Source organism: Corylus avellana, chromosome 4 (genome assembly GCF_965113065.1).
Source record: "Corylus avellana chromosome 4, dhCorAvel1.hap1.2, whole genome shotgun sequence".
Lineage (NCBI taxonomy): Eukaryota > Viridiplantae > Streptophyta > Magnoliopsida > Fagales > Betulaceae > Corylus > Corylus avellana.
The window spans coordinates 27,583,972-27,611,176 of NC_142493.1; the positions used below are offsets into that span (position 1 = coordinate 27,583,972).

The following is a 27,205-nucleotide window of genomic DNA, read 5'->3' on the forward strand; positions in this document are numbered from 1 at the left end:
AGACTGGACACCCCTTAATTTTTATTTTTATTTTTTCAAAACTTGGGATGGGGGCCGGCTACCCCAGACTGAACACCCCTTAATTTTTATTTTTTTAAAACTTGAGATAGGGGCATTTTAGAAAAAAAAAAAAAAATCAGAATGGTCGAATTGCAACAATTTGGAACTTTGGGAGGGGATCAAGTGTCACTTTTTAAATATTGGAGGTCAAAGTGCAAATGAGTGGATAGTTCATGGGATAAAATGTATTTTTCCCAAAAGATAATTAACAATTTTAATTTAATAATGCATATATAGAAATTATTGAGGCTAATTAGCTTTTTGGGAGACAAACTAAAGCACTTCCCTATTTTTATCGGACCGTGATATAGAACACACTGTAAAATTATTTTCTTTTATTTTATTTTTAATTATAAAAAAAATAAAATAAAATAAAAAATAAAAAATTTACAGTGCTGTTTTACTTCACCCATTTTTATCACTATATAGATATAATTAACTACTCCCTTACCAAATTTCTATTGGATTGTCCTCCATGACGTGTCCCGGTGTTTGTGCAGTCTGCCTTTAATCCTAAGACAAAGCGTACGTAGCAATCTCTTCGGAAAAATAATAATGAAAAAAAAAAGGAATAAAATAAAATAAAAAGTGACGTACCAGTTAGTTCTAAGACATAGTATGGCATATTTTCAGGGCTTGTTTAATAAGGTCGATTTTCGAAGTATACCTTATTATTGGTCGACAAAGGATGGAAAGAGAAATGATTATCAAATCCTTATTATTGGTAATCAAATCATAGTTGATTACCTTATTTTTATTTGTAGTGTGTTCCCCTATTTTATTTTCCCTATAAGTAGGAATTTGTATTATAAAATCAATCAAATAAATAAGAATATAATATTTAATAAATTATTTTGGAGCCCTATGTTGAGTAGGGTTGCACGCTTAACAAGCCCAATCCACATGGCCAAGGTAAGTTATTGGAGCCCTAAGTTGATCGGGATTGTACTCTCAAAATGTTCTAATTGAATGAAAATTGTTCATTAGACACTAGTCCGGACTCCGAGAAAGGAAGTAGCACAATTAAATAATTATTTCAATACACACTACAAAAATCAACATTTTTTTTTACCAGCCATTTCTGACGTGTCAATGGCACTGACACATCAAAAAACTCTTCTGACATGTCTCAACGGTTAAAAGGACGGGTGTCAAAAAATCCAAGTTTTTAACGTGGCATTTTCACCACGTCAAAATTTTTTGACATGTCACACCGCTTGACACATTATATATATATATTTTAAAATTTATATATTTTTCAAATTATTCAAGTTTATACCCAGATTTACGTATTAACCTGATATCTAATATATTCAATATCAAATATCCAATACATTCAATTCAATTCAATCCAATATCTACATTTACATTATCCAATATCTACATTTAAATTATCCAATACATTCAATTCAATTCAATTCAATCCAATATCTACATTTAAATTATCCAATACATTCAACTCAATTCAATCCAATATCTACATTTAAATTATCTAATACATTCAATTCAATCCAATTTCTACATTTACATCCAATTAATCCAATACATCCAACAACATCTCCAATACATCCAATACATCAAATACATCCAATTAATCCAATACATCAAATACATCCAATTAATCCAATTAATCAAACATATTATACAACCTTATTTCAAACATATCCAATACATCCAATTAATACAATACATCAAGTATATCCAACCCCATTTCAAACATATCCAATACATCCAACCCAATACACATATAAAATTTCACTTCAATTTGCATATACATCCAATACATATGGAATTCCAACACAAATTAATTAAATAAAATTTCAACATATATACTACGTTCTAACACAACACAAAACAAAATAAATATATACATCGAAATACGTTCCAATACTACAAATATTTACATCGAAAATACGTTCCAACACAACACAAAACAAATATACAATCAAACTATCTCTGTTCCAACTACTCTCAACAAACATAGAGCAAACTATATGTTTGTTATACATAGTAACAAAATATATATAGAAACAAATACATCAACAAATAGTAACAAAATATATATACAAACAGCAATGAGAAACCATGTGTTTGGTCCAAGTCAACATAGTCATCCCCAATGCCTAACTGGCATTACCTGCAAATGAGTTGTGAACCAATGATAATCAATAAAAAAAATTCAAAACACAGATATACAGTGATACAAATATACGTTAGTTCTAAAATGAACCACGGGAACAATGCGTTGCTAACTGAGAATTTTGTGGAGACACAATTCTAACAATTAAAGTGATCGATGCGGGTTATAGTCATGTTAACCGAAGAATAACAAAAACAACACAAATATAGCATTACCTCTGTCGGGCGCGGATCCAGATGTCGACTTGAGCATGGCCTAAAGCTGGCGGAAACGGGCCTCAAAGATGGCATCTTTCTCTACTATCTGAGCCTTTTGTTCTTCAATCTATTTTGTCATCTCATCCATCGCACGTCTTTGTTGTGTCCACTCCTCTTTAAGTTCTCTAATCCTATTCGTCATTTGTGAGAACGAAGAGTTCCCAGGATTCTAAGACCGTGCCTGGGACGGTGTATAATATGAATGTATGCTGCCCCGCACCGATAGAAAATTCGGACCCCCCTGTTGGACCCTGCCAGCGTACTCAGACGTATTTCCGTGCGCCTGAGCATACGCGTCATTCGATGTCCACCGTACCGTCCCTTCAATCACGCTAGACATCAATGCTGGGTCAATGGGTATCAATTCTTTCATCTTCTCCTGTACGTTAAATAACAAGTTAGTATCTCATATAAAGAAGGTTAATCATAAATAATTTATCAAAATATATATCGGTGAGTACTTACACATCTCTCCCTGATCACTTCATTTGGATAGTCACCATCTTTCTTCGTGTGTGTATATATATATGTGGTAAATAAGACAAATACATCTTCATGTGTCGTCCTAGCAAAGCTCATCGACTCAGTGCAGTGAGGTGTGTTGTTTTTTGCTCGCAATGCCTTCATGTAGGCAGCATATCCAATGCATTTGTTATTTGTTGTTTTTTTTTTTTTTTGGTTTAAGCAAGTTTTTTGGTTTTTTTTTTTGTTATGATAACGTGCATTTGCAAAACCTGTACAAAATTTAGGTCTAAATCTAAATGCAAAAACCAAACCTACACAAATTTAAGGTCTAAATTAATCTAAATGCAAAAACCTGCACAAAAAAACATACTTTCAAAAAATTTACGTACATAATTTTGATACATTGAACAATATTCCCACCATACAAAACATATATCTCAAATAAATAAATTAAGTAAACAAATTCACAAATTAATACAAAACATATATCTCAAACAAATAAATTAATTAGCTAACATGTAAAATTAATTTGCTAATATAACTATATCAATAATATATAATAATATACACTGTAAATTATATATTTATATAATATATAAATAAATAAATCAATTAATATATATATACTTTATCCAATAACACACACACACACTATATATATATATATATATATATATACCTGATCTGGAGAGGCCGGAGAATCGCCGGAGGGAGAGCTCGTGATGGCCGAAGGGAGAAGCGGTGGTGATGACGGCCGGTGAGAGAGAGAAACATTGAGAGCTAGAGAGAGGGTGAGAGAGAGAACGCCCGGTCACTAGCAAGCTAGCTAGTGAGAGAGAGACGCGGGTGAGAGAATGCATATGACTATGACGAAGACGGGATACGGCCGGCGGTGAAAAAAAAGTGGCGGAGGGGAGGGGGCTGTGGTGCACGCAGGGAAGAAAGAAAGAGAGGGAAGCAAAAAGAAAGAAGAAAAAAAGGAGCTGAACCCAGGCTGGATTTGCGCCTTCCCGAGGTATGCTTCTTGATGTGTCAACACGGGACACGTCAAGAAGTTCTTGACGTGTCCACATGTGACACGTCAAGAATTGCAAGATAAATTTTTAAATTTTAATTTATATCATTTTTTTTTTCTCTTATATAACACATTATGCATACAATATACTTAAAACTAATTAGAGAGTAAATAAATTAATATTCTAGATGTACAGATAATAAAATCTATTTTTTCGTGAGGCCGGGCTCAATAATCCACTCACTGATGAACACATATTTTGTGTTGGCGTGGTTCATGTGGGGTGGGTCTTATAAAATAAATGTATTTTGTATGTCCTATTTTTTAAAAATTAATATGACTATCATATTAATATTAGTAGAGTGATTTATGCATGATAATATCATATGATATTAATATGGCTATCATTTCATTTCAAATTAATATTAATGAAATGTTTGATTCATATGCATGATAATATTAATTGGTATGATAAAATATTATCATGCATATGATAATATTATCAAATATTAATGAAATGTTTGATTCATATTAATATGGCTACCAATTAATTTATACTAGTATGATAAAATTAATTTTTCATACCAATTAAAATTAATTTACTACCTCATTTTTTTTAATACATATTGTATAATTAATTTACTACCTAATTATAATTATTGACGTGTTAAAATCCGACATGTCAATAAATTTTTTATTGACGTGTTTATTTAGACACGTCAAAAATTATTGACATGGTTGGCAAACATGAGTTACTATTTGCCACGTTAATAAAATTCCTATTTTTTGTAGTGACCGTTTCCAGTTTCTAATATATATATATGTGTGCGCGCGTGTGTTTGAGTTGGTAAAGCATGATTTGTTTTTAGTATGTTGCCTCAATATTACTTTGAACGAATTAATAAATGTTTATATGTACATGTTTATGTTTTAATGTGAAGTGGAAATATGAAAGCTAGTGCTAAAGCTAGCACTGAGTTCAGTTTTCAAGTGAGAAACATAGAGCTCAACACTAGCTATATCACTGTTGGGAAATGAAACATATAATCAAAATACTAAAAACAACACAAAAAAGAAACACCATATATATTTATGTGGTTCACTCAAACTAGGTTAAGCTACGTCGTCACATATATAATTGCAACAATGTTTCACTATGTTATATAGATGAGAACAACATGACGATCGAATATATATATGTCGCCCTATTCAACCATCACTAGGGCTATAGACTCTTAAAAGGTCGAACCTATCCTCTCTAAAAAATTGTCGTAAACTTGTTCGAGCAACTGACGAGTAAAGTTAATGTTTCAGGTGGCTCAAGCAACCGTCAAATAAGGGTGGAGAAAACGTTCTACACAAAGATAAGGCTCTACATGAGCCATCAAGAAGGACAAGAAGTATACGATGATGATGAGTAATTGGGTAACTTTAACGAAGCCAAGAAGCCCGGCCAGGACAGCACTGTGAAGGAAACAGTGCAAAGATAGAAAGATATGCTAGAAAGCATATTGATGGTGTTAATTAATGGATCAATAATTCTGTGGAAGAGGATCTTTCAGGGGCTCCATTTTGGTTCTAGAAAAAGACTGCAGCTCTAGTGCAAAGCCGCTTTTCAGATTGAAGATCTTTCTTTTGGTGCGTTTTGCTCTGATGCAAGTTGAGTTTGCACAGTGTTTTTTTCCCTTTTGATCAATTCTAACACCTAATCATTATACATATATAGTTTTATGCTACAGCAAAGCAGGCATGCGTGACATATTATTTGATGAACCATTAATCTCATGGTGCCCTGCTGCCTGAAAATGACTTCACTAAAATTGACCACCACAACACGACTAAAACTAATTTCTATGCGCCTCCAAATATATAAAATACCTCCCTCGAAGAGTACGTCCAAGTTTCTATCTGCCCCACTTAGTCAAGAAAAGTCTGAGAAAAAAGAAAAGAAAAAAAAAATCAAACACACAGTAATCAATTAGTTCACAAGAGAGATCATGGTCCAATTAAATATTAGTTCCGCCGCTACCCAGCGTTAAATCAATACTATTAAATAGTATTGATTTAACGCTGGTAGGAATTTAAATTGTATTAAATATTAGTTCCGCCGTTACCCAGCGTTAATTTGTTTCAAAAACTTGAGCGGGTAGGAATGGATGATCAATTTTTCTCACGTATGGGCTGAAACTCTCCAATATTAGAATATTTAATTGGGAGACTAGTTAGGTTTCAAACTCAGTACTTTCGCTTTTATATCATATTAAACCACTACTTGTCTCAAAAACTTAAATTGATAAAAATTGATGCATTTAATCATTTAATTTATATTCTAATACGTTTTTTTAAGTTGGGTAGTTGACCAGGGACGGATCCAGGAAGTTTTATGGGACGTGACCAAAGCAATTTTTTTATTTTTTTATTTTTTATTTTTTGCATTGTGTAATGAACTGGTATTTTTTTTTCTTCTTTTTCTAATCACGGTACTCAAAAAATGCAACCTGCGTTGAATTATTTTGCATGTACATCGTTGATTAACATCATATTCCCATATGTGACGTCGACGCAATCTAGGATCAAACTCCAATGAACTAATATCAAATTCATTGCCATCAACTTTCGAAGTCTTTTAGGAGAATTTTCAGAAATTGAGATATCAAGTATTGTATTTGACTCTCCCATCATCTACAAATAAATTTACATGATCATTTTGGAGTCTTTAGAAAATAATACTCATATTCACATACAATAATCAATATGATTCTAATACGACATATTAGAACCTAAACCCCATATGCATCAATTTCCATTGAACTCATGAAAGTTTAGGGTTAATTAACACTTTAAATGTAATTAACCCATCGAATTAGCAATCTTAGTGTTCACATACCAAAAACCCTAATTTAATTCATACTATACAAATTAGGGTTTATGTCCATACTATGAACATTAGTGAAATTGAAGCTTTCAACCCATTAATCTAACAACCCGAGCTTAAATCATGCATAGAAATCCACTACACACAAAAGTCTCAAGTTAATTTTAGGAATTTAGCTTCTTACTAAAATTTTCCCAAATTCGGACCTAATGAAAAATTCCCCAAATCAATATGATTTCAAACTTGAAATTCAATGGGTAGAACACAAACTCAAAGAGAAACTAGAGATTTCAACAATATAGCAAAATCCCCAAAATCCTATGCATGAAACCTAATTTTCGGACCAAACCCAAAATCTCACAAATCTTCACAATTTCTAGCTTCTAATCCTACAAGTATCATGAAATTTACATGAAAATGGTAAGGATTTTACCTATATCCGAAAATCCCCCTCTAGATTTAATGAAGATGAGAGCAAATGGGTAATTTTTTTTTTTTTGGCAGGGCCAAATGGGTTTTTTTTTTTTTTTTTTTTTATTACCTAAAATTTTTTTAGGAGGAATTGGGAGGGGCCCTGCCGCACTCCAATTTCTTGGGGCAGGGCCAATGGCCTTAATTTTTTTTAATGCCTAAAAATTTTTTTTTGGAGGGATTGGGGTGAGGCCAGGGCCTTCCCCCCGTCCCCCCCCCCCCCCCTAAATCCTCTCTTTGGTAGTCACTGTTTTTAAAGGTACAAAAGTTGTGAGTGAGAACCTGGCTCGTTCGTATCAAAACTCAGCTTACTATCCTCATGAAGTTAAATCTGAATTAATTATTGAAAAAAGTACACCATATATATGTCCTGTAGAACCAGAGGTGCTGTAGTACGGGCTATACATGTGGTGTGGGGTTCCTTTCTTTCCAAATCTGATCAGATTTTTCCAATCATAGACGCTTAAGAAACTAAAAATTAAGATAAGTGTCACTACTACATACTTCTTTGTCTTTTTTTGTATCACCATGCCAGCATTCAATTTCATAGTCCTCCTCAAGGTGTGAGAAAAAAAAAAAAAGATTGTGCTCATCATTCAATATATATATATATATATATATATATATATATATCCTGTTACAATATAAATTAATAGTCCTTTATTATCATATTATATATTATGAATATATATGATGATTCCATTAATTTCCATATAAAAATTGAGTGAAATTAAGATAAAACATATGCGAAAGAGGTAGCTACCATGAGAAGTCTTTTCTCCAATGGACATCATCATTGCTGAAGTAAAAGCCATCCTCTTTGACGAGCCAAGAGCACCTCCTGAGGGGGCTGCAGCGGTAGGCATCCCTGGGAGCCTTAAAGGCGTCGAAACTCTTCCTCTTTTGGTCCCATTTGATAGTGCACGAGAAATGGGTGGCGCTCCAGAAGTTGGTGGATAGCTGCCAGCTGAAGTCGTCGCGCTCTTGGAGCGCACGTCCCCCGAGATCACTGTCTTTTGATGCGCACCATATGACCAAAGGCAGAGAGGAGTTGTCTGTGAAGCCGTTGACCACTCGGACGTCGTAATATTCCATTACATGTAAGTGCTCGGGTTGTAGTATTGAGATGAACACAATGAGCAATGCAATTGCGAGGGAGAAAGTAAGCAGGAGGCTTATGGAAATCATCTTCTTCTTCTTCATGCTCTCGATCTCTTGATGATGATGATGATGATGATCATACAATACTACTACTGCAAATGTCGGCTGTCAAATGTTGTGATTTATATATACATACACCCCACCAGCATTAGCATTAATTTTGGCCGACACATAATTTAAGATTATGAAATCCGTATGTGTGTGTGAATTGAATAAGTAACCAAATTTTAATAGATTTCCTTTCATTCAATGATGTGACAGCCTGCTCCACCAGATGTACAGCATTCAGCCGTGTTACACGTGTCTTGATGAAAGAGTTTTCATATGCATCATTCTGCATGAAAGGGAGGTCGCGCTAGTGCAATGAACAGTGACTCTCGTATGAGAAGATAATCGAATAGAAGAGAAGCTCGCTCGATCATCCATCGATACTTGCCCGAGCAGAGTGGGATTCGAATACTTACTCACATGCCTCATTGCATCCAAACTCCATACGTGACAATTTTTTACATGACTCACGAACCCATAAATACAATTAAAAGGTTAATGTTGACCTATATAGTCTCATACTCGTACTTCGACACGATTTAAATTCGATACACATCAAAATGACTAGGTAGCAGTAAATGGTGGTGGTTTCCTAATATGGTGCAGGGCATTCCAATTCTGCCCCAGCTACTTTATAAGATTTTTCATGAAATTTTGCATAAAAAAGAAAGTAAAAAAGAAACCGCACTTTTGTCATAAAAATAAGCATACAAGAATGCAAATGAAAGGGAGAAAGTGAGGAGAAACCAATGGGAATCTTGGTGCTGTGGGAGTGGGTCATAGTGGTAATGATAGATTCATAGTGGTGGTTTCACTTTTGGGTATTTGTTAACTAATAGATATAAAGAAAAAGGAAAATAAGATCTGTACTTCAATGGACAAATCCATTTGTCAGCTGTAAAGGACCATAGATTGTGTATCTTAGCTGAACTTTTTAAATTGACTGAGTAATCCTATTTGGGATAAATTCACGAGCTTAACGTCTTCCTTAAAGTCAATTACCTAGCTATGAAAAAGACGTTGATATTACATGTTATTTAATTGTAAAAATGAATGTTTTGTACTTATCCAACGTCAACTCCAAACTAAACAATCAAGTTGTGTGTGTGAAACAATGTGTGTTGTTATGTATGTGCCGAATCGCCACATCCCATCAAGGTGTTTCGGACATATATTAAATCCTTCCACATGGGTACACCCAATAATTATTAAAGGATATAAATGTCTTATAAATTGGATTGGAGGCATCACATGATGATAAGGGAGACATGGCATTTTTAGAGGTTGAGTTGGAGTAATTTTCTTATAATTCAATTTGTAAAAAAATTTTATTCATCAATTACTAAATAAAAGAGTAATGCTATAAACCACATTTTTATCTCACAACAAACTAAACCAATCCCAATATTTTTTTTAAACAATAATTGATCCAAAAGTTGATTGTGACTAACACGTCAGTATTATGAAATAATTATAAGACAAAAATGTGGTTTTTAGAATTATTATAAATAAAATGGCAATCAAAATGGAATGAATAATGTTATTTAGCATACCCTCGTCCCATTCTCATCTCACTGGGTTGACGTGATAGTGTATATCAATCATTGTTTAAAAAATAAATAAATAAACAAATAAAAATGAAGAAGAAAGGAGTAACTAGGTACTGTTACGCCAACCTAGTAGGATGGAGGTATGATGAGAGTATTAGAGTATGCGCGCTGAATAACATTTCTCAAATGAAATAGGTGGGATGGAGATATGGAGATGATCCACTTTAAGTTTATGGTGTAGATTTTGTTTTATTGCATTTAACAATGTATATCATTTAAAATTTTAAATCTCATGTCAACGTCAAATCTAATAAAATAGCTTTGTGTATACAATGTACCACTTCAACTTGATATGTGACCCAAAAATTAAAAAAGGGAGAAAACTAAAAACAAAAACAAAAAATAGGGAAAAAAAGAAAAAGAAAAAAAGAACAGAGAATACCTCCCACCAACCACAAAGGGCATGGGTGGGTCGCTCTACCCGCCCACACTCAATAGTGAAGTGTGTGAGTGGGTCGACCCATGCATGCCCTTATTGGTGAAGGGGACGTGGTTAGGTTATGATTCATGTCCTGCGCAACTAAGCATAGGTGGACCCATCCGTACCTTCTGTGGATGAATGGGTCGCCCCACCCACCAACAGAGAGGAGGGTGTGGGAATATATATATATATATATATATTAATGTCTACTGGGCATATATGAATTCTCTGCATCATTTATGTTAGAAAATTGATGGGATTCAATATGACTAGATTTCCCCTGATTACACTTCATTTAAGCAGATTAAGTTCAAATGTAGACGTTATAAGCTTTTCTGGCCGAGTGATTTATGATCATATTGGAAAAATCGCCATTGAGATCCTCTTACATTTATGATTGTGGACAGAGTTACGAATGTTTATTCATCTTATTGTTGGACAGTGAAGACAAATCATTCACAATAATACCCATCTTTCCTATTTGTTGTAATTTTTGTGTGTTGGATGCCTCAAGGTAAATTAAAATTAGTTTTTTGTATGCGTCCAGTTTGGTCTTTTTATTATTCTTTTCCATGACGTCATGATAAAGATATATCAGGGATTAGCGTTAGTGTTTCCTCAGCAGCTCCATCATTCATTTGCTATCACTTTTGTTTCGGCACATTATGCCATTATATTCTTTCGAAATTATAGGGCCACCGGCAAGTTAATAAGAACATATTACCTTTTTAAAATTTTTTTTTTATGAGGAATATATATATATATATATATATGGACACAATTTTAGCCCAAAAGTTTAGCTAATTGACTTGAATCTACCTAGATATATTAACTACTATTTTCTTTATACTTTCTCAATGTGAGACACAATATTCACAAATGCACTCACAACAATTCATATATCCAAAAAAATTTATTTTTATATCTACAAGTTGATGACGCCCACTATTGGGACAGCCATGATAAAGACCAACAATCAGAACAGCTGGAGCATGCAAGGACTATTAAAGATGATGAAGATAACAAGTTGACTGTTAAAGATGATGAAGATACCAAGTTGATAAGGATAGATAGAAGCCGAAACTGCTGTATTATGAAAATCATTGTCTAGTCCATTTTATCATGTCTTTTATATATATTTTTTAATATTTTTTATAATCATAAAATAGTATAACTATATGTTTACAAAAAAAAAAAAAAAATAGTATAACTATACATGTAAATCATTTCATAACCACATGAAGATAATTGTTAGAATATTCATTGAAGAGATCTATTATTTTGTATTTTCTTGCCCTTTCTTTCATCATTCTCTGCTGACGTGACATTGTTAATTCACCCTTAGATCAATCTTATTTAGAAAAAAAATAAATAAATGGTGAATTGACAATACCACGTCAATGAAGGACAAAAGAATACAAAATAACATTTCTCTTCATTAAATAATTAAATTCGCTAGGACATCCACCAATATTCACAAGAAAAAACAAAAATGCCTCTAAATGTGAAGAAGAGAAATTAATTCAAATCATATCAAGAAAATGAAATCCATTCAACCTTATGAAGGTACACTGAACCAATTGCAGCACTATAAATCGTGCTATTAGTAAAATCTGCATCTTCACCTCTCAAACCTGTAGAAAGAATAACACCTCATGTAATTCATCAAGGTCAAAGTGAGACCATGGTATACACATTGGGACATTTATTAAGTTCAAGTGAAAGTATTATATGTTGAGAAATATGGATTAGGACGCAACAATATTATGTTAATCATTTATTTTTATTGTTATTAGTTGATATGTGATTCTATCATGCGTGGAACTCTAGCACCAATAAAACTAAAAGCAAATATAACTAAAATATTCAAGACCATATTTACATACGACAAAATCTCAGTGTACAACGGCAAGCTGATTGATAAGACACCTAAAGCATGCCTCAAAAGTCGTGACAGCTCTGATTCATCACATAGAAAATACTATTTCCAGCTTAGTACTCGATTCAGTTGTATCCACTCCTTCAATTACTATACAAATTTGAATCAAGGACATACCTTGGTTACTAAGCCGCAATCGATTATTTTCCAGCAGAGGGCTGTAGCGAGAATTTAACCACTACCAGCCAGGCCCACTAATTGAGCAATTGCATCTTCAAGGTAAGAAATGTGAGTCAAGAACTTGTCATTTAGTTCGCTGGCATCGTGATTTTGCTGCCACCGGGAAAGACCGTCACCAATAACCTTTAAACCACTCTGCAGCAATTCCACTCCCTCACTAATTCCGTCAGGAAGTTTCCTTTTCTTGTTGGATTGATTTTCTTCATCAATCTCCATGCTTTGACACCCCACAGCCTCTACATCAATTCCTGAAATCTTTCGAACTGTTTCTTTTAGCATCAAACCTTCCCTTGCAAGCAGCCCAAGCTGCTCTGAACTTGGTGTAATTGTAAGAAGAGCCATTTCCTTCTCAAGAAATGCCTTCAATTCAGACATAAATCTCTCCACGTTTGCGTCGTTTCCTGACACTAAATCAAATGAAAGAGCTGCAGTCTGGGGCACAAATCTCCAGAGTTGATTGCAAGAAGTGCGGGCAGCAAAATATCCAAATGCTGTAATTGCCAAATGAATTAATGCCCAATGCTGCTCTCTCAGAAGCATGTGATACAATTCCCAGACAGCACAACACTTTGCACTTTTATCACTTTCTGTAATTTCCATGTGACCAAGTCCTGCCATGAAAAGAGCCAGATTTGGTTTGCATCCATACAATTGAGAATCTGAGGCTGCTGGCCCTGAGATAAATAGGTTTTCAAGCTCCAATATGACTTCTTCCATCTCATCTGCTGCATATAGGTGCTTCATACTTGAGATGATTCCTAATGTTTCACTCAAAAGCTTACGGTAATGTTCTTTTGTTAGTTGGTCCACCGAATTTCTGTAGTTCTGACTAATAGTAACTAGAAACTTCAGGGTCTTCGCATCAATATCAGGCATGCTGACCTGACTACATGATATGAAAAGGTTTCACTTAGCAATCTTGTCAATAAATTGGAGTGGAAAATTTGTATGTAAAACTTTCTGGATTGAGAGTAATTTGTACTCAGGATTCTCTTTTTTGGAAGAACTAAAAAAATAAGGCTAAAGCACCCTGCCCCCGGCAAAAAACCAGAACAAAAATAAATAAATAAATAAACCTCAAAGGAGAAGTAACTCATGCAGGATAAAATAATATCTTTTGACCCAGAATTTATTCATATCATCTCAAAGCTTCTGAAAATCTATTCAAAATGTGCACATTGTTCATGACTTATGAACTATTGGAACATATAATTGGTTGTCTAGCATAAATTTTGGGCCCTTTTCAAAGGATCAGTAATAAATTCAAAACTCCAAAATAAAACTGAGTAATTGATCATCATTTAACAGAAACAGTTGATGTCTCATGCTTGTAGGAATCTGATTACTTACACAGATTGCAAGGAGGCAGACAGAGTAAAGACTGGAACGCCATATAAACCAGAACTACAAACTCTCATCAATTTGTCATCAAAACTCTCTAAGAAGCCAAAGTACTCAGTACAGATTCTCTGAGTAGCAATACTTCTCATTCTCTCTGATAGCAAATTCAGCGGAAAGCCTTCCATGAGCAAGGCTACACACATAAGTGATGATAATTGAGATCTGTTGTCATCGACAATGGACCTGTAAACATGGTCAACCATAGATTGTGTACCATAAGCAAGAATCCTGCTAATGGATCTTGCCATTTTTCTCATAGCAGAACCAGGAATAAAAACTGATTCTGAAAATGCCACCAACTTCAATAATGAGCAAAGTTGATCAATAATGCCATTCACCACACTTATCTCAGCATGACGCACCATAAAACACCAAAGCTCAGTTACAATCTCCCAGCAAAGAAAGTGAGGATGAAAGAAATTCTCAAGCAGGAAAGACTCGAGTTCCCTCCAAGCAAGACTTGAAGAGAGCACAATCATGAAGGTTTCCAGTGCATGCAAAACCGAAGAAAACATAGGCTGCCAATCTATTTCAACAGTTTTTCCAGAACCATATAATTCAGGAATTTGCATGACAAGAATGGAAGAATATACTTCTTCATCAACTAATATGTCCAAAAACCATCCAAGCTTGCCAGTCATTCCAAGTTTTACATCTTCATCAAGATCCAGAGAATATTTTAGCAGATTAAGAAACAATGCAACCCGACCGAGCAACAATATTCTTGCTCCAGGCATGTCTTCACAACCTACCAAAACAATTTGGCAAATTGGAGTTAGTACACAATTATTACTTAAACCTCCATTGTCAGAATTTGAGTAGCTTTCATCGGTGAACAACCAGTCCAGAATTCTCAACTTCAGCTCCAGTTTCACTTGAACTGAATTTAGCAAAGACTTAAGAAAATCCATGGATATTTGCTCCAAAAGCTCTGTCATTACTTCACTGGCAGTTTTCATAAGTTCTTCGTTACTCATTGAAATTTTTAAGGTTGAGATTATCAGGATGCAGTGTGTTATCTCCCTGTATACCAGATATGCTTGGCTTGGATATAGAGAGGATATTTTTACTGCATTAACCAGGTAGAATTTTATTGGAACGAATGTTCTTCTAGCTTCGGTTACAGAAACAGTTTCCTTCAGGGAAGAGGACCAGGCTTTAGCGGCACATCTCAGAGACTCATTAACCAGTGAAAGAAGATTCAGAATGATATCTGCTACATTCACCTTTACTGCTAAAGCCCCCTTGCCAAGCTGAAGCAAGTTAACCACGCCTTTCCATGAGACATTAAGAATGGTAACCAACCTCCCACCATCATTAGCTGCAAAGATGCCCAATTCACACAGTTTTTCTATTGCACATTTTGTTATGTTACTAACGTGGCTCATATTACTGGCCGCTTCAAAGTCAATGCAGCTTTTCTCTTCCTCTGGATTTGCGTCACAGAACTTCCAATTTACAGCTTCAGAATACACTCTGCAAAGTCTTATTACAGCATCTATGACAACCTGTATAACCTTTACTACTTCTGTGCCGAGTGAACCAATTCTCTGCTTAGATATAATTAAAGACTGCCTTTAGGAAAAGATGCCAAGTAGGTCCTTCAGATAAATATAAACTATATACAAACAAGATCTATACGTACTTAATTAAATTTTTAGATAACTAAATGGCTTTACATCTGTGAGGTTGAGACGGAACACAAGAGAAGGAAAAATTTAAAATACACCCACATCTGCCTCTAAGATGTCTGAAAAAGTGATGTTCAGGTGACTTCTCTTTCAAATCTCGAAACCTAATTAAAGTTCTTTTGACTAAGGGTAGCAAGTTTCGAATCCTCCAACAAACAAAGATCAATCAATGCATATATCTTATAACTACTGTAGTTATACACCACAAAGTGATATGACAAAAGGGGGAAAAAAAGGACACTTTCGAGTCTCAAAATTCATTGGATACCTATAATGTTTAAACCCCCGCCCCCCTTCTCTCTATCTCTCCACACAACTCAGCAATGAATTTCATCCTGAAAGTTATAAAATACCACATGTAAAAATAAAAAAATAACTAGTTAAATTTCTTTTTCCCCTGCCTTCTCCTTTTCTAGCTCCCACGAAAACATTACAAATATTTTACGTGCAAGCATGTCTCCATTCCACATGACCAGATTTTTTTGAGTCAATTTTCTCTGTTTTGTCCTTAACTGATCCTAGATCATTATGCTATTTATAGATCTACAAATTCAACAAACTTTATTTTATCCTTTCTTATCTTTCCTTAATTTTTTGATAAGCTCTCTCCAAAAAGAACAAAAAGAACAAACTCTTAAAAAACAAAACAATGGAAATGGGGACTACCTTTTTCATAGAAAACACAACCTCACACTCTGAAACAGGATTGAACCCATGGCCCCACATTTAATCCCTTGTGTATGGGAGAGTGTTATTTAGTCAAAGCAGGAATACAATTAAAAATTAAAGAAAAAAAATTCTCATAAGTGAATATGAATCACAAGCATTCTTTTTTTTGTTTTACTTTAAGCTACTAATGCAGGATATAGATCGCCAATATCTCCAAAATTGTAATAATATCTCAGCGATTAGCATCAAGAAAATAGTGCAATTATTCAGTACCTTAACCTCTGATATTGAATCTTTTGTTAAATTTAACTGTTCCAAGATATATTTCTCTACAATATCTATCAACAGTTTGTCATCCGAAACAGGGTATCTTGCCAATGCCAAAACAGTAGCAGCAGAGAAGCTAAACAAATCCAAAAGCAGCTGCAAAAGATAAGTTCATAATGTCAAAGAAAGTTTCATAAAAATTGGATAGCTGACACATGATATCCGCAGCGAGATGATCAAACTAATGAGTCATAACAGAGCCTTGAAAACTTTTAAAAATAAAAGCAAAATGGTATCCATCTATGAGAGTACAAACACTGCACTATAAGAGAAAAATCACATGCATGAAAGTTTCCAGAGTAAAGAAGACATTCATCACAGATAAAAACTTCGAAACATCTTGGGCAGAGCAGGAGATTAACTCATGAAGCAAATACAATCCATCATAAATAAGAATTTATGCTAGATACTAAAGTGTACCAGTGAGCTGTTAGCAACAAATCTCTATAAATCTTGACGTGTAGCATTTTTCACCCAAAATCACTATCTTGACCCGCCGAGCTTGACTGCTCTTAAGAGTGATGCTTCAAATTCAGTTCCGTACACAATAATTTTTCTTATATAATTATAACACCAGCAGAAAAATTTGAGGGACTAGGTACAAGATGTTTTGAGTCATATATCACACATTTTGATTTCATAGAACATTGTGAAAATGTATTGAACTATGAGCAATCAAAAGACTGTAACAAATACTACAGAAGCCAATTTTCTCAAGACCGAACGCAAATCAGAATAGTCTTTCAAGTACTACTTGGACTGAAGAACAATGGAAAATGATGAATATTGGATCATGGTACCTCTACTTGCACATTTTCAGAGAAGTTTCGCCCTCAATCCCTTGATGAGGACAAATCCCCACTCAAGAGAACCCGTCAGATTAACATTCAAACCAAAGACTATGGATGGATAGAAAATCAAATGAAACTGAATTAGCAACTTTCCATCTAACTGAGTCCGACTCTAGTATTATTTACCTGAAAAAATGTGTCACAATGCTCCTCTTCTTGAGATTCCTCAGTTGACATAAGAGTCATCTTCAGATGCTTTCCACACCATATGCTTGCCTAATTATAGTGCTCAATATATCAAATACTACAGCAATCCCAATATGGTTAAGAAATTGATCTACGCGCCTCTGTACAAGCGCACAGATATAATGACAAATGGAATGAAAATTGCACGTGAACATATATACCTTGGTCCCAAGGGCAAGAAATTGTGATAAACAGCCAGATATATCCACTTCAAGATATTTTACAGCACACTGTAAAATAGCTTTGTTTAGCACGCACTGGGATACATCCAAACAAGTGAAGTCTTCCCAAAATGCCAATCTTGTTGTCAAGGTTAAAACAATGCATATCATAAAAAGCGCTGACATTGACTGTTTGTAAACTGAAAGTGGTTGTGAGTCGTTTATCAGAAACCTCAAATATGAAGATGAGAAATTAGGAACATTAGCAAACAACTATCTCTTATCTTCTCCTTTCAGCAAAAAGAGTTAGAACAAGTTGCTCACATAAAGCACTTATTCACGTTATAAACATAATGACTCATAGGACCAGCACTTAAAATGTCTATAGAAGTCATTGATTTAGTACACAAGCAACTTCAATCAATCCTAACCACGCAGATAATTGAACAAGAATATCCTCAAAGTTGATGCTGACAGCATGAACTTGTTCATACTCATAATAAGTAAGCCCTGCGAAGAACTAATTATAAAAAATTTCACCATCACAATATTGCATGTAGAGCAAATGGGCTTTGGGAGGAAGTCAGTCCCTTTGGAATAATCATTAAATTAGTATTTTAAAAAAATTTACAACTATTTCTTCTTAGAGTATTCTTTACTGCACACGACCAAACCATCACAGCCAAAATTTATCCTACAAGGTCACATTTGAGTGAAACGTCTCTGAGACATGATACATGAATCAATTTCTAATTCCATGAGTTCTTATATTTCCTAATCATCCATCTAAACATCCACTTTCCAAATTACGTTTTATGGACTTTCTTGTACACTAATTACCTACATTGAATAGCAGGCCCAATATCCATTTCATGAATTCAGTCTCTAATTTGATAGGTATGAGTCTTTTGTTGTGAATCTCTCTCTACATTTTGATATTAGTACATTCTCAGAAGAGGAAGTTCTATTCCAAAATGGCATTGCTAAAAAAAAAACAATTATTAATTATCACTGGAATCGTTACAGATACTACAGAGTTTGCTTTATTTAAGCGGATCAATAGCAAGATGCACAGATTCTATCTGATATACAACAAAATAAATGAATGGAAAAGATGAATATAATATGAATGGACATTGGGCTGGATACTGTGAGGCATTCCATAAGGGAAGCCAGGTTGGATTGATCTGATATTTCAAAGTCCCGAAGCTTGTTTATTAGTTGAACACGACTCTCCACAACCTGCAAGAAACAATGTCCAACTTATCGATGCATGAAAAATTTACAAGATTGCATAGGAGAAACTTTTTATAAAATAATTCAATTATATACCACAAACTTATGAATATGATTACAAAAATTTAAAAATGAAAGGAAAAGAGAATCTTCCACATATTGAATCATAACTAACATCGAGCAAAAACAAGGGATTAAAAATTCTTGTAGCAAATCCAGTCAGCTAATAATTTCTTATATCAAACGTTTCGGCTACTCTAATGCTTTCCTAAATTTTCAAGGTAACCACCAAAGAGTGAATAATTTTGGTCAAATCATGAATTTAAAAGCGGGACCAAATTAATGCTCAGAGAGGCTAACAATCGGGCAAAAAGCAAGGCAAAATAGCTTAAAATCCTTAACTCCATGATTTAGCAGCCAAAACAACAATTTATAATATTCACAAAAATTAACAAAAACAACGAAACATTTACCAAAACAAGAACACAATTTGCAAACACCATTGCTCATAAATGCATAAAATCCAAACGGATTGTAAAAATAGATCGCAAAATTTTTTAAAAATAATAATAATGAAAAGAAATGAAAATAGAGGTTCGAATTGAACGTGGAAGCTTCGGAATAAGCTTACATCCGAGGATTTGATAGCTTCTAGTATGCTCTGCAAGTCGCTGCTCGAGCTCTCCTTCGCCATCTCTCTCTCTCTCTCTGATTTTCCCTCTCGGATTTTCTTTTGGCTCACCTTCCCGCCTTTGACAAAGCTAAAATAAAGTTAAAATAAAAATTGGGAAAAATATAAAATCCCCCCAAAACTAATAAACTATCCGTCGTTTTGCAATATAAATTTTCAATGTTAAAAAAGTACTAAATAGCTCTAAACTATCAAATTATATCAAAAAGGCCACTTATTTTTTCATATTTCTATAATACTCATATTCTTTTAACAAATAAAATAATAAAATAATTGTAAAAAAAAAAAAAAACCAAACCATTTTAAAAAAAGATACAAGAAAACTGAAAACCAATGGACGAATAAAAACCAAAAAATATATATATATATATATATTTTTTGGAATAAATAATTAGTTACTGTAGTTGACCTAATTAATCAAATTGCTTCATGTCATATTAAAGTAAAATCAAAGGTACAGAATTTGACTTTAGGGACTATATTATGTTTTTTTTTTTTTTTTTTTGAATATTTCAAGAACTGTACTTTTGATTTTACTTTAATACGACATGGTTCCATTTATTCCAAAAAACTTTTTTTTTTGTTTTTATTTGCCCATTGGTTTTCTTGTATTTTTAAAAAATTGTTTGGTTTTTTTTTTTTTTACAATTATTTTAGTATTTTATTTGTTAAAAGAATAGAGCCATAGGAGTATTATAGGAATATAAAAAAAAGGGGGAAATGCAGTTTACCCCCTTGAAGTTTCAGAAGTTTTTCAATTTTAACCCCAAAGTTCAAAAATTGACAATCTACCCCCTTGAAGTTTCAAAAATTGGCAATTTAAACTTTCCGTTACTAATTTATGTTAAATTGGACAGAAATTAAAAAAAAAAAAAAAACTGAGGGTAATGATGTAATTTCATAGATTTCCGTCAATTTAGACGGAAAAATTAAACGGATTGTTTAAATTGCCAATTTTTGAAATTTCATGGGGGTAGATTGTCAATTTTTGAACTTTGAGGTTAAAATTGAAAAACTCCTGAAATTTCAGGGGGGTAAATTGCATTTTCTCCTAAAAAAAAAAAAAAAAAAAAGTGGCATTTTTTATACAATTTGGTATTTTAGGATGCTACTTTAGTACCCTTTGAACATTAGGGGGTTATATTGCAAACAACTGATAATTTTGAGGGTTTTTTTTTTATATTTTTCCCATAAAAATAGTACTGAGCGTACACCCAATTTATATTTTCGCCCCTTCATATTTGTATTTCTTCGTTCTTGCCCCCATTTTTCAATTTTTATTCAGAGCATAGAGCATAAACTGTTAGCAAGTCAACAATCGTGTATTTGGTTTTTTTCAGTGCGTATGTAAAGCTATTTTCATTTTGCTACAAATTAAAAGAGGATTAAACTATTAATTATCATAAGTAATTGCCCTACAGAAAAGAAAAAAAGAAAAATTGAAATTAATAACCTCCGTTTCAACAGACAGATCTACAACCATATCAACCTACTGTGTAGCGCATGCCACCATATAATTTTGATAGTAATTGCACAAATTTAGAAGCAAAATGATTTTTGGAATTTGTACAGCGGGTTGGCTTCGTTGAGGGTTTGGTTTTTTTTTTTTTTTTTTTTTTTTTTTTTTTTTTTTATTCTCGTTGAGGGTTTGGTTGACTCAAGTTCGTGTCATTTTGGTTCGGCATTGATATGTATAAGGAATTGAAATTAAAACAAAAAAAAAAAAGTTCAACGCTCAATTGTTCTGATTGAAGTTTCTAGCTCGCAATAGCATTCAGTATACAATTGATTCAACATGTTACAACTTTTTTTTTTTTTTACATGTCTGTACAAGAGAGCAAAAGAGGGATTCGTACTCTATTTTTTTTTGCTTCATTGATGATCCTATAATTATTCTATCTCAACAGTTATAGCCTTTCTACGGGTGAGTAAAATGACTTTTTCATGACCGTGTACCTATGTGAAATAATGTTCTTCAATTTATTGGTCCCAATTAATAGAAGAAGAAAGTGATATGACCATGCTTTCGGCACCATATAGTAGACATGCCATTTTTTGTATTTTTCTATGAAACAACACAAATTGAGTTTATAAAACATAAAACACCGAAACTTAGCTAGGGAAATGAGATACATACTTTATTCTCTAGTTCTATGATTTACGCTTGGTTTAGGTTACAGCACAAGGGAGACAACCAACGAAGTACGCTTTGTATTCGGTGGCGGAGCCAGCTATTTTATATTGGGGGTGCCGCTAAAAATTTTTTTTGCGTCCTAAAAATTTTCTTCACCTTAAAAATTTAGTAATTCACACAATATATGCATCACAAAAAATATCTATAAAAGTTTATAAATATGTGGTAAAATTGATATATTAGAAATGTAACATGTCAACACTATATCAAAAAAATATAAATACAAAAAAAAAAAAAATGTCTAGAACTGCACTTTACGGTCTTTAACCATAATCACTCCAAGAAAAACAAAGAAAATTTGACTTATTACACATCATTGAGATATTACATCAAACATGTGATGTATGTTCAGTTTGAGGGTGCCATGGGTTTAAAAAAAAAAAAAAAAAATTTAAAATCCTTGGGGGTGCCGTGAGGTACCATGTGGCTCCGCCACTGTTTGTATTTATGTTGTGTTATCTTTGCTTTAATTTTCTTGTATGGGTTATTTGGGCTTTTGTCTCCATGATTCGATGTTTTGTTTTATTTTGGAGACTTTTGTGTCAAAATTTAGGGGTGTTCTCTCCAACGGCTCATGGAAATGCAATGCATCCTCAAGTTGGTTAGCTTCTTCAAATACCCTTTGTGGTGCCCTTTCTTGGTTTTTCAACCAAGATCCATAGGATCATGCCATTTTTTGGCTCATTTCTTATTATTTGCTTGTTTTTTCTTGTATTTGCTGCAATATATTTTCATTTTGAAACTGTTGTTGGGAAGCTCACCCTTAATTTGACTTTAGGATCTCCCACTCTCTCTTCCTTTCGGATCAAGAGTGGGAAAGATCGTCCCATATAAATGATGTAATCCCTTTTATTATTTGTTTAGAAATAAAAGTATGAGATAAGTACAAAACTCCATACATACGGGTAGAATTACAGTGTACATAGTAATATATTTCTAGTTAGAGCCTGGGAAACTCTTCCTCGCTTTCTAAGGTATGTATGCCTTGGACACAGTGGCGGAGCCAGCTATTTTATATTGGGGATGCCGCCAAAATTTTTTTTGCGTCCTAAAAATTTTCTCCACCCTAAAATTTTGGTAATTCACACAATATATGTTTCACAAAAAATATCTATAAAAGTTCATAAATATGTGCTCAAATTGATATATTAGAAATGTAACATGTCGACACTATATCAAAAAGACAAAAAAAAAAAAAAAAAAAAAAAAAAGGTGTTTAGAACTGCACTTTACGGTCTCTTAGAAGTACAAAATCATCAAGTATCGAATCTAAATCGAAGTTCTCAGCAATTTCCCTTTCAATATAGAGAACTAAACTATTTGCAAGAAAATCATCCTCCATTTTATTGCAAAGTCGTGTTTTAACAATTTTCATTGTTGAAAATGCTCGTTCGGTAGTTGTTGTAGACACTGGAAGAGTCAATTTTCATTGCTGAGATTTTTTTTTTTTTTTTTGGTGTGGGAGAAGGGTTGCTGTGTCTTGGGTAATGGGTAGGTAAAATTGTAAAAAGAATTTATTTTTTATTTTGAGGGTGTCGTGGGCTAAAAAAAAAATAAAAAAAAATTAAATCCTTGTAAAAAGAATTTATTTTTTATTTTTTATTTTTTATTTTAAGAGTGCCATGGGCTAAAAAAAAAAAAAAATTAAATCCTTGGGGGTGCTGGCACCCACAAGGGGTAACGTGGCTCCGCCACTGCTTGGACACCAGCGCCATCACCACCAGGTGCACCACTACCACCACCAAAGCTAGAGCCACTACTGCCACCGTTGCCACCCCGAAACCACCTCTACCTCCACCGCCTCCTCCACCTCCTCTGCCACTGCTACCCCGGCCAAAGCCGCTTCCTGAACCAAACCCAAAACCAAAATGTCCACATGGAGCTGTGCTGCCATCTCCACCTCCACCGCCACCGCCGCCACCTCCACCGCCAAAGAAAGGGGATGGAGGTGAAGACTATATCCAAGAAGGTGGTGGCGGGCCTATAGACTGGACATAGAAAGTGAAGCTTATCAAAAGTAAGAAAGCTGATGAGCAGAGAAAAACCAAACGAGCCATGTCTAAACACTAAAACATAAAAAATATTGTTGGGTGGTCTTGGTCTCTCTCAACCTAAAAAACGAGCTCAAAAGTTGAACATTTTTCTCGCACTTATAAATTGACCACTAGCCCTTCCACAACCGATGTGGAATAACTCTAACAAATATCTATAATCTTTTGGTTGGCATAGCATGAGGCGCCGCATGTGCTGTATTTATACTATTCAGCAAGGCTGCAAGGGAGAGATTTAATACTGGATCCTGTTTCTGGATGTTTACTGTATACATGCAACTAGATAAATACATTATATCGATCATATTGGTTTTATTTAAAAAGAAAATTATAAATTGGTCTTTCTAATATCACGTACGTCACCCATACTTTCAAACTTACCGCTCGCGAGCATTCACTGATGCACCGTCAGTGTCTCCTCGATCTAGGCTCTAGCTCCCATAAAATCTGGCTTAAGACGTTACACCAATTGTACTTTGTCTTTTCTATGAAAGAACATTTTGTATGGACTTCAAGCTCTGGATAAGCAAGAGAGACTAGTGCTTTTGAATCTTCTTTCCTTTCTTTCTTGCTTCTTCTTTTCACGGTTTAAGTTTTATTTACTTTAAAAATTATTTCACAATATTTAGTTGTCCATCGGTCCACATTGCTTATGGAGTTGCCTCCACGTCAACCAATGGTCAAGTCACGTGTAGCCATGTATTTAAAGAGACGTCATGCATGCCCACAGTTTGTGTGAGAAATTTCAATTTTATTTAGTAAAAAAAGAAAAAGCAAGGATGGAAGGATTGGAGCCACCTCCTCGATCTGCTATACGTCATCCAAGCTTTGATGGACAATAACTGAGACGCACGATCGATGTACATGCTAATTATACAGGTTGGGTAAGTATATACTTAGGGTGAAATACTGCTCAAGTTAACCTTAGGATTTACTTTAAAAACTTTTCTTGATTCAATGCGCATATTTTGGGTTACCACTCGTATAGACATCATATATATGATGGTCACATGGAATACGTCATTCTTGGTCGATTGAATGACTTGCACTCTTTGATGAATTGAATCCAACATTTCTTGCAAAACAGTAACAATTAATTATAAAAGAGAGTTGGGAGGGGGCGGAGAGAGAGTGAAAGAGAGCATTTTTGGTTAATTGGTACAATATTCTATAAATTAATGGTTAATTTTCCTCTTTTTTAGCTAGTTTTCACTCTTTTTTTATTTTTCTTGACAAACGGATCGAATGAATAACAGGGAATGACAGTGTCGTCAGGCATTAAAAACAAAGATACAGTACTGTTGCACTGTGCCTGTGGGAGCCGTTCATGTGGTCGCCATGCAAAAATGAAAAATGCATGCAGTACATATGTACTTCATTTACTGCATTATATGCCAGCGCAATAAATTGATATGTAATTATATATAAACAGCGACATGCACACGCTAATGCATAGCCAACTGGCTTTCTTAAGTTTTTTAGATAGATTGATCAGAAACAGGGATATGTTGTGCTGTGATTTGCTTGCTTAGTAGGAGTAATGAAGAGGAGGGAGCTTTTAATTAACAACACATGATCATTAAACATTTAAACATCAAAAAGCCAGCAACTGATGAAACATGTAACTCTAAATTAAACGACAGCTGCAATTAGCATTAAAACATGAAAAATGGGAAACACAGCAACTGATACAACTGACAATCATCGGATCTCTCATAGGAGCCACCCAACGACCACAGTTAATTAGGCAGGGTACACGACAAAACCCAACACAAATGACAAAACACACATTAAGCCAAAAATAGGGTAACTTAAGGAGATGGGAACAGGCCATGGCTACCACCAACTCCGCCACCGGCAGCACCACCCAAACCACCGGCAGCTCCACCGAGACCACCGGCACCACCAACTCCAGCGCCAAGGCCACCAGCACCCCCAACTCCACCACCGGCTGCACCACCTAGACCACCAAGACCACCTGCACCACCTAGGCCACCAAGACCACCTGCACCACCTAGGCCACCAAGACCACCAGCACCGCCAAGACCAGTACTAGCACCGGCAATGCCACCTATCCCACCAACCCCACCAATTCCACCGACTTTGCCAATTCCACCAAGGCCACCAAGTATCGGCAGCACACCGCCAACGCCCGCATAGCCACCCAACCCGGCAAAGCCACCTACACCGCCGTAAATAAAATTCTTCTTGTCACCCAGGCCCGTGCCGCTAGGTGACTCTGCCTCTGGTGCACTAGCATGCACAGGCAGTATTTGCTCGCTGGGCATCTTACGTGCATCTGCATATTGTACTACCACTAAAACAACCACAAAAATCACACACCAGTACTTCGCCATCTCTCTCTCTCTCTCTCTCTCTCTCTCTCTCTGAAGCACATATGAGTTGGTGTTGCATGGGAGCATTATATAGGAGGTCAAGCGGTCGGGGACGGTTGCGAGTAATAAAGGGTTGCAGTAAATGGGAATGAGACTTTGCTCTCTAGCGATCTCGAGAAAGGAAATTCTTTCAATTTGGAATCAGAGTTAGGTGGAATCAAAAGAAGCGAAAATTTATGGAACTTCAATTTGTTCATAATGACTTTGTGACTTGTGTAAAGATTCGGCTTACATGTTATTTTAATAACAGCATGTATGACGTAGTTTAATTAACTGTCGACTAATCAACATACATCTAAGACAATGACCCGAATTCTTCTTATGTTATATGGTTTTTGGTTTTCGGGATCGGGCACCAAGTAATAGAATCCAAAAGAATAGTGCATATATACATTACTAGTCTAAAGCAGCATGCTGCATGCATAACCTGCTTCCTTAATTGAATATATTATATGGTTTTTATTTGTAGAGCTATAAAAATCAACTGAGATTGCTGCTTTGTGGGAGCAATATTTGAGCTTTGAAGGGTTATAATGTAGTAAGGGTGTAATGGCGGCATTCCTTCCCCTTGCAACCTTATGGTCCTTATTCAACCTATAACTGAATTGCTAAGAGGATCACGACTAATTATGTAATAAAAATCTCAAAGGACAACAAATATTTTATCTAGTTGTAACAAGAACTAATTATTAATTAAGCACGATAATTA

General features: G+C 34.6%; 3 protein-coding genes across 3 annotated transcripts; all 3 read right to left on the reverse strand.

Annotated features, from left to right (window-relative positions):
* Positions 1-7,967: 7,967 nt before the first annotated feature.
* LOC132179994 (S-protein homolog 5-like) lies at positions 7,968-8,592 on the reverse strand. The gene has a single exon (XM_059592827.2). The coding sequence runs from the start codon at positions 8,484-8,486 to the stop codon at positions 8,043-8,045; it is 444 nt and encodes a 147-aa protein (XP_059448810.1). The 5' UTR covers positions 8,487-8,592; the 3' UTR covers positions 7,968-8,042.
* A 3,695-nt stretch (positions 8,593-12,287) lies between these two features.
* LOC132178652 (holliday junction resolvase) lies at positions 12,288-19,896 on the reverse strand. Its single transcript, XM_059591132.2, has 7 exons — positions 19,796-19,896; positions 19,077-19,170; positions 17,929-18,062; positions 17,708-17,797; positions 16,677-16,826; positions 13,993-15,593; positions 12,288-13,528 (listed from the first exon to the last, which is right to left on the reverse strand). Exons 1-7 carry the CDS (start codon positions 19,856-19,858, stop codon positions 12,634-12,636), a joined length of 3,027 nt encoding a protein of 1,008 aa, XP_059447115.2. The 5' UTR covers positions 19,859-19,896; the 3' UTR covers positions 12,288-12,633.
* A 5,754-nt stretch (positions 19,897-25,650) lies between these two features.
* Positions 25,651-26,625, reverse strand: LOC132179836 (glycine-rich protein). The gene has a single exon (XM_059592621.2). It carries the CDS (start codon positions 26,521-26,523, stop codon positions 25,912-25,914), a length of 612 nt encoding a protein of 203 aa, XP_059448604.2. The 5' UTR covers positions 26,524-26,625; the 3' UTR covers positions 25,651-25,911.
* Between the last annotated feature and the right edge of the window lie 580 nt (positions 26,626-27,205).

Coding starts and splice junctions, on each gene's coding strand:
- LOC132178652 (XM_059591132.2), bottom strand. CDS start 19,858: ATGGCGAAGGAGAGCTCGAGCAGCGACTTGCAGAGCATACTAGAAGCT. Junction 19,171..19,795: donor AAGCTATCAAATCCTCGGAT/GTAAGCTTATTC, acceptor TGTTTCTTGCAG/GTTGTGGAGAGTCGTGTTCA. Junction 16,827..17,707: donor ATTGTGACACATTTTTTCAG/GTAAATAATACT, acceptor TATCTTTTGCAG/CTGCTTTTGGATTTGTTTAG.
- LOC132179836 (XM_059592621.2), bottom strand. CDS start 26,523: ATGCTCCCATGCAACACCAACTCATATGTGCTTCAGAGAGAGAGAGAG.
- LOC132179994 (XM_059592827.2), bottom strand. CDS start 8,486: ATGAAGAAGAAGAAGATGATTTCCATAAGCCTCCTGCTTACTTTCTCC.